Source organism: Ruditapes philippinarum, unplaced genomic scaffold, assembly GCF_026571515.1.
Source record: "Ruditapes philippinarum isolate M1 unplaced genomic scaffold, ASM2657151v2 ctg703_1_1_1_1, whole genome shotgun sequence".
Taxonomy (NCBI): Eukaryota; Metazoa; Mollusca; class Bivalvia; order Venerida; family Veneridae; genus Ruditapes; species Ruditapes philippinarum.
Genome location: NW_026864166.1, coordinates 175,656 through 184,176, shown reverse-complemented (window position 1 = coordinate 184,176; position 8,521 = coordinate 175,656). Strand labels below are relative to the sequence as shown.

The 8,521-nt window shown below is 32.0% G+C and overlaps 1 protein-coding gene across 1 annotated transcript; it reads right to left on the bottom strand.

Annotated features, from left to right (window-relative positions):
- On the bottom strand, positions 1 to 1,457 carry LOC132724687 (uncharacterized). Its single transcript, XM_060709618.1, has 2 exons — positions 855 to 1,457; positions 1 to 132 (listed from the first exon to the last, which is right to left on the bottom strand). Exons 1-2 carry the CDS (start codon positions 1,344 to 1,346, stop codon positions 61 to 63), a joined length of 564 nt encoding a protein of 187 aa, XP_060565601.1. The 5' UTR covers positions 1,347 to 1,457; the 3' UTR covers positions 1 to 60.
- Positions 1,458 to 8,521: the final 7,064 nt, after the last annotated feature.

The following is an 8,521-nucleotide window of genomic DNA, read 5'->3' as shown; positions in this document are numbered from 1 at the left end:
AAAATTTTTAAAAATACAAGAACGCCATTATTTTCCTTTTTTCCATTTATTTATTTAATTTTACAAATTCCAAATAGAAAAGAAAGTGTATCCGAAATCCATTTCAGCATCCTTTGCCGCGCAATACGCATCCTGTAAAATAAAAATAATAAAAAAAAAAGATTTGTAAACAATACCAAGATTATCTGATACCTACATAATTGTATAATTCAATATTAAAGCAGGAACAATGTTGAAATATCTTCTGGCAAATACTTATGTACATTGTTCAGAATTATATGTATATTAAATGTTTATTTATATAATTATGCAGATATGTAGTTTTTTTTAAAGTTTTTTTTTCTATTTTTGGAGTCCTTTTTTGTATGAAAGTGAAACTACCAATTTGTTTATATTTTGCTACTTTTATGACAAATAATTTCACAATCAGTGCTATTTTCATCAGATAATAAATTAGCATCTGTTTTAACTTGCTCTAAGAAAAACAACATTATTTGATCGTTATAAAACTGATTTTTGCCATCACTAAAAACGCAATAATTTATTCCTTTTTGAGGCGTTATGTACCTTTAAACAGATGTTTTTTTACCTTTTATTCTCCAATATTAAAGCAAATAATTTATCAAATATTCCCAAATTAAGACCTACAAGACTATACACGTGGTATTCGGCTTTAAGAGTGTCAATTATATAATATTATCAAATGTGCCATGATTGACAACCAGTTTTGTTAAGCAACACCATACACACAACACTACACGATGCACATTACACTACAATTTAATCTTTGTACTGAAAAAAGTGAGAAAATAAATTATATTAATAAACACTTAAAAAGTGTAATGTTTACATACCTTGTCAATTGAACTGTGAAGTTCACTTGCAGCGTAGATTGACAATATACCAAATGAACTCTCGGCGCCGGAGTCCTCAGCGGTGTTAGCCTGGGTTTCTTCGTCAATTTCTGTTTCACCTGAATTAGCCTGGGTTTCTACGTCATTCTCCTGGATTTGAGCATTGTCGTTGGGTTGGGAAAGCTGCTTATCGTAGGTCAAAGTAAATGACCTTGGTACAAATTCCTCTGCCTCTGCTCTTAAGTTAGAAACAACTGGTAATGTGATGTGTTGATGCGTGCCATCGATAGCCATGGTAACTTCCTGCATGTTTCTAACATTCATTTTCTTCTCTAGACCTTTCTTTTCCCGATATTTCATCCATCTCTCCCATTGTTTCTGTGAATACTTCCTTTTTCGCTTTTTCTTTCCAGTTTCATTCTGTCCGTTGTCTGTCACCTCGGGAACTGTCGTGACGTGATTTTCGTCTGTAATGAGCTGTGTTTCATCCATATTTTAGCACATATCGCTTAAAAAATTCTTTGCTGTTTATCTATGTATCACACACTCGTTGCTAAGACGCAATTACTGCAAAGCGACGTCAATACAAACGTCACGTGACGTCTACAATAACGAATCAAAGTTACCGTAACGTCCGAAGCTATTTGAAGCCAGTCATAAAAAACGATAACGTCAATGATGATACTGATTATTTCATTATTATTTTCATTATTATTATTATTATTATTGTTGTTGTTGTTGTTGTTGTCTTTGTTATCGGAAAATATTATACAATATACAGAGCAATATATTTATTTCATAAAGATATGTTAATTCCAAAAAAACAAATTGCTCTGGTATTTGTAAACAACCATACCTGCATTTGCATTTATTTGTTTATTATTATTATTATAATTGTTGTTGGTGGTGTTGTTGGTGTTGTTGTTGTTGTTCTTCTTCTTCTCTTTTAAGGATTTATTCTCGTGAGCTTATATGACTACATGTATTATTTCCAGTGTTTAATCTTCTTTACAGCTTTAATTATGACGTCTTGATAGCTAATTACAGATCGGAGTAACATTTGCAACAAGCACTCATTACGCCTTAATTGGCTGCATTGTTTTAAACATCTTTATTTAAGCTCGATTGCGAAACAAGTTCTTGCAACTTATATTAATCACTATCGAGTCCGCTTCCTGGAGCCAAACAATACTGGTGTCATGATAAGAAACATGGTCGTGACCCGAGTAGGGCTCGAACCCATGATCTCTGGGTTAAGAGGCAGATAACCTAACCACTAGGCCACCGCTCCCCTTAATTAGCTGTTTTGGACATGAATTCAATAGAAATAAATTAAGTTTGGAAATTAACGTTTCTATGGCAGGTATGCCGCTTTCCATGAAGATACTTGGCAAAAAAGTATTCCTCAATCGTCTTTTTGTTTTGTTTTGTTTTCCAAACAATAATAGGCAGCACTAGATGACAGAAATTTTATCTCTTGTCTGTGTTAAATAACTTTGTAAGAACTGGTGAATTTTTGTCCAAGAATGCTTGGAAAACATGTTAAATAAACAAGTACTTATAGCATCGAAACAAAATAGAAAAAAAAACGCTTTATGACACCAACACCATGTTATACATTTTACTGTGATCGCCATAAGTGTACCAGTTACGTCCCATGTGCTATGTAGCCAGGAGATATACTGAACTTTGTCCATTGTTCTCAATATTATTTGAAAATTTGCTTGATCATATGCACTTTTGCCTGAAATTAGTTACACCATGTGCTTCCATGTGGAATTTTATCAAAATTCTCGCGGTATTAACTTTTATATTAGGTGGATAATGTTGACACGCGAATGTCAATTTGACGTAATTCCGTCTATTACACTAGAGAGTGAGAGAGGTACGTGAGCAGTTCATTCCACTAGAGTTGTATATTCACTGTTTAAAGATGTCTTTAAATATAATTAGTAATTTCTTGTTTAAAAATTACGGGAAATTATGCATAAAAGCAGCAGGAAGCGCTGTTAATTAAATAATAACTATGTGTTTGGTAACACCCGGGATTAAGTATAAACAATCCAATATTGTGTAGTTGTAATAAGTACAATGTGTATATTAGGCATTGATTATTGAGTGATGTAAGAGTTATTCCAACAAATGTAACAATGATTATGTTAAAGCGTATTACCTTTTTAATTTCAAAACACTATGTTTCTTTCTCAATAATTGAGCCGCGTCACGACAAAACCAACATAGTGCGTTTGCGACCAGCATGGATCCAGACCAGCCTGCGCATCCGCGCAGTCTGATCAGGATCCATGCTGTTCGCTTATAAAGTCTATAACAAGTAGACAAACTGATAGCGAACAGCATGGATCCTGATCAGACTGCGCGGATGCGCAGGCTGGTCTAGATCCATGCTAGTCGTTGGTTTTGTCATGACGCGGCTCAATACATGACAGCATGACAGCAATAATACAATAGATATAAATCGAGGCACCAATCAATCATATATCCACATGGAAAGAAATTATATACAATAATTATTTTTATCTAGTAAATTTTAATGATGTCATTATCAAGAACAATGAATGGAAAAAATCAATCTTACATAATTGTTTTCAGTTTATATGGCATAATACATTTTGAACATGCTAAAAATGTGTTATGTCAATTTAAATAAGAAGAAAAGAGAAGAAAGAAAAAAAGAAGATAAAAATACATGATAAAAATAAATGAAATACGGATGTTTCTTACCGAAATTGTTTTATTAATTTTTTTCAGTTACATAATATACACATCATTTCTTTGACAAAGTCACAAAATTTTCTATATTCCACATTTTTTTAAACTTTTGTTTTCCATTAATTCTTTATAAAGAAGGATATTCGGTCGGTTGTAATATTTTACCTTTAACAAGCGCATACGAGTATTTAACAAAAAAAAAGAACATTGGATGATATATTACCGATCTTGTATTTCAAGTATGTATGTTTTCGGCTAGATGAGTTTTGATATCGAAACAACTATACATTAAACTATACGAAAAATATTGGGCAACATTAATTAGAATCAGTAATCAATTTAATCAAGGTTAATACTTTGTTAAAAAGAGTACAATAGAAAATGTAATTCTAAATATAGTTGAGGTCTTTTGTTGACTTCCTTTTCAAACAAGATTGTCTCACATAGTGAAATAACATTTAATGCATTCTTAATAAATATTATTTAGATGATATTTAGCAATAATATCAAGAGCAAGACTGATACATGTAATCATTATTCTGTACTCTTCAGAATATTTTCAAGCATTCTGAGCTGAAATATAGACCTGACATTGTGATACATTTTTATGCTTTATTCAATCATTATCTATTTCATTAAATTCATTTATTTATCTGCTTATTTATTTCTTTACTTTAAATTCAACGTAGTATATATAATTAAACATCTAGATTTCAGTTCTTCAACGTAGTATATATAATTTAACATCCAGATTTCAGTAGTTCAGCGTATAGTACATGTAAAACATCCAGATTTCAGATCTTCAACGTATGTTAACGTACATATTTCAGTTCTTCAACGTAGTATATGTAAAACATCCAGAATTCAGTACTAAAGTCCTCAATGCAGTATATGCAGTTTATATGCAGTATATGCAGTATAAATAATTTTATATACAGATTTATTACTTTAACGTAGTATATGTAAATAACCTCTAGATTTCAGTTTTTCTACGTAGTATGATATATGATCAGGCGTTTGATGTAAATTTCAGTTTTATGACATAATCACAAGTATCAACTCTTACGATTTATCATTATAATCACAAGAATGTTTATCATACTCTTTATCTTCAAAACTACACGTTATCAAGTTTTTATGTTTCACATTTTAATTGATCATTACTAGTAGATGACCCCTATTGATTATGAGGTCACTAGGTCAGAGGTCAAGGTCACAATATCCTTGAATGTTAAAATGGTCAAAGTTGATGCTTATAGTTACATTTATATGATAATATATATTTTATTCCGCTGCCCACTATTTTGTATAAATTACTGATGATAGATTTCATTCAATTTCAGGTCATATATTTTTTCCATAACTGAACCATGTACCCATTTATGGCATATTTCTATAACAAAGTTACCAATAGTATGAGTCAAGAGCTAGGAAAGGGGTCATATATGTCATTTTGACAATTCTTGTTTTTTTTTATATTTATTTTATTTTATATTTTATTCAATTTTTTTAATTAAATTTGCTTATTTTTCAGAAATATGACACAGTCACTACAAAAACATGTCGCATGCAAACACGTCTTGAGCTATATTAAAAACTATTTATATTTATCAAAATCATTAACTTCATATATCAACCTCTTAACAGTATGAAACTTTTATATTGTTATGATGATACTGTCCGTCAAGTATAGCTAATGTTTTGATAGGTATGATTACGCCTTCAAGAACATAAGCTTCGCCGGTTATATTCCAATCGTCGTGTTTGAATTATGTGCCACATGTCTTTTAAAACTGACCAGGCTTGGCAATTTCTAATCATCAAGGTACTTCTACAAATATAAGGTTCTTCCAGATTGGGAAGCAGTGTATCTTAAATTTTTTAATGATGAATATTTTGCTAGATGCTAGAGCAGGAAGCAACGTTTCCAAAACGGGAAGTGGTTAGGTTTTAGTAAAATCTAAAACTTTATTTAAGTTCACTTTCAGATTATTTTAATTTTAGACATTTTAAAAGAAAATGACTCGGTAGGATTTTAGATGTATCTTTTCTGCACTAAAGTGTGATATTCATTTTGAAGTCGAATGAAAACTGTTATGCACCGGCCATTTTCCCTGAACTACGTAAAAAAGACAAAAAAAACAAACTTCCCGATCGGGAAGGATTTTGACGTTTGTTGCCTGATCGGAAAGTCTTGAAGGGGAATACCCTTGTTTCCCGATCAGGAAGTATGCCCAACTGATTATTTAATTATTCTTTTCATTTTTGTAGGTACCCAAATTCCCCAACTCCCACTACACAGTCCAACCCCCACTACAAAGTCCCATACCAAAGTCCAGTTACCAGAATTTCTGTCATGCATTTCTTGCCAAAAATGTACATGTAGCATGCTCTAAAGTTTTGTTGTTGCCGTGTTAATTAAACGATAGTTTGCTTAAATTTTTAAAAGTACAAGAACGCCATTATTTTCCTTTTTTCCATTTATCTATTTAATTTTACAAATTCCAAATAGAAAAGAAAGTGTATCCTAAATCCATTTCAGCATCCTTTACCGGACAATACGCATCCTGTAAAATAAAAATAAAATAATAATAAAAAAAGATTTGTAAACAATACCAAGATTTTTGGAGTCCTTTTTGTATGGAAGTGAAAATACTGATTTGTTTTTATTTTGCTACTTTTATGACAAATAATTTCACAATCAGTGCTATTTTCATCAGATAATAAATAAGCATCTGTTTTAACTTGCTCTAAAAAAACAACATTATTTGAACTTAATAAAACTGATTTTTGCCATTTCTAAAGATGCAATAATATATTCTTTTTTGAACACTAATGTCCCTATGTACATATGTTTTTTTTTCTTTTATTCTCCAATATCAAAACAAAGCATTTATCAAATATTCCTAAATTAAGAGCTACAAGACTATACACGTGGTATTCGGCTTTAAGAGTGTTAATTATATAATATTATCAAATGTGCCATGATTGACAACCAGTTTTGTTAAGCAACACCATACACACAACACTACACTATGCACATTACACTACAATTTAATCTTTGTACTGAAAAAAAGCGAGAAAATAAATTATATTAATAAACACTTAAAAAGTGTAATGTTTACATACCTTGTCAATTGAACTGTGAAGTTCACTTGCAGCGTAGATTGACAATATACCAAATGAACTCTCGGCGCCGAAGTCCCCAGCGGTGTTAGCCTGGGTTTCTTCGTCAGTTTCTGTTTCACCTGAGTTAGCCTGGGTTTCTTCGTCATTCTCCTGGATTTGAGCATTGTCGTTGGGTTGGGAAAGCTGCTTATCGTAGGTCAAAGTAAATGACCTTGGTACAAATTCCTCTGCCTCTGCTCTTAAGTTAGAAACAACTGGTAATGTGATGTGTTGATGCGTGCCATCGATAGCCATGGTAACTTCCTGCATGTTTCTAACATTCATTTTCTTCTCTAGACTTTTCTTTTCCCGATATTTCATCCATCTCTCCCATTGTTTCTGTGAATACTTCCTTTTTCGCTTTTTCTTTCCAGTTTCATTCTGTCCGTTGTCTGTCACCTCGGGAACTGTCGTGACGTGATTTTCGTCTGTAATGAGCTGTGTTTCATCCATATTTTAGCACATATCGCTTAAAAAATTCTTTGCTGTTTATCTATGTATCACAAACTCGTTGCTAAGACGCAATTACTGCAAAGCGACGTCAATACAAACGTCACGTGACGTCTACAATAACGAATCAAAGTTACCGTAACGTCCGAAGCTATTTGAAGCCAGTCATAAAAAAACGAGAACGTCAATGATGATACTGATTATTTCATTATTATTTTCATTATTATTATTATTATTGTTGTTGTCTTTGTTATCGGAAAATATTATACAATATACAGAGCAATATATGTATTTCATAAAGATATGTTAATTCCAAAAATACAAATTGCCCTGGTATTTGTAAACAACCAAACCTGCATTTGCATTTATTTGTTTATTATTAATATTATTATTGTTTTTGGTGTTGTTGTTGTTGTTGTTCTTCTTCTTCTTCTCTTTTAAGGATTTATTCTCGTGAGCTTATATGACTACAAACCCATGTATTATTTCCAGTGTTGTAACTTCTTTACAGCTTTAATTATGACGTCTTGATAGCTAATTACAGATCGGAGTAACATTTGCAACAAGCACTCAGTACACCTTAATTAGCTGCATTGTTTTAAACATCTTTATTTAAGCTCGATTGCGAAACAAGTTCTTGCAACTTATATTAATCACTATCGAGTCCGCTTCCTGGAGCCAACCAGTACTGGTGTCATAATAAGAAACATGGTCGTGACCCGAGTAGGGCTCGAACCCATGATCTCTGGGTTAAGAGGCAGATAACCTAACCACTAGGCCACCGCTCCCCTTAATTAGCTGTTTTGGACATGAATTCAATAGAAATAAATTAAGTTTGGAAATTAACGTTTATATGGCAAGTATGCCGCTTTCCATGAAGATACTTGGCAAAAAAGTATTCCTCAATCGTCTTTTTGTTTTGTTTTGTTTTCCAAACAATAATAGGCAGCACCAGATGACAGACATTTTATCTCTTGTTTGTGTTAAATAACTTTGTAAGAACTGGTGAATTTTTGTCCAAAATGCTTGGAAAACATGTTAAATAAACAAGTACTTATAGCATCGAAACAATTAGAAAAAAAAACGCTTTATGACACCAACAACATGTTATACATTTTACTGTGATCGCCATAAGTGTACCAGTTACGTCCCATGTGCTATGTAGCCAGGAGATATACTGAACTTTGTCCATTGTTCTCAATATTATTTGAAAATTTGCTTGATCATATGTACTTTTGCCTGAAATTAGTAACACCATGTGCTTCCATGTGGAATTTTATCAAAATTCTCGCGGTATTAACTTTTATATGTAGGTATGT

Coding starts and splice junctions, on each gene's coding strand:
- LOC132724687 (XM_060709618.1), bottom strand. CDS start 1,346: ATGGATGAAACACAGCTCATTACAGACGAAAATCACGTCACGACAGTT. Junction 133..854: donor TTCACAGTTCAATTGACAAG/GTATGTAAACAT, acceptor TTTATTTTACAG/GATGCGTATTGCGCGGCAAA.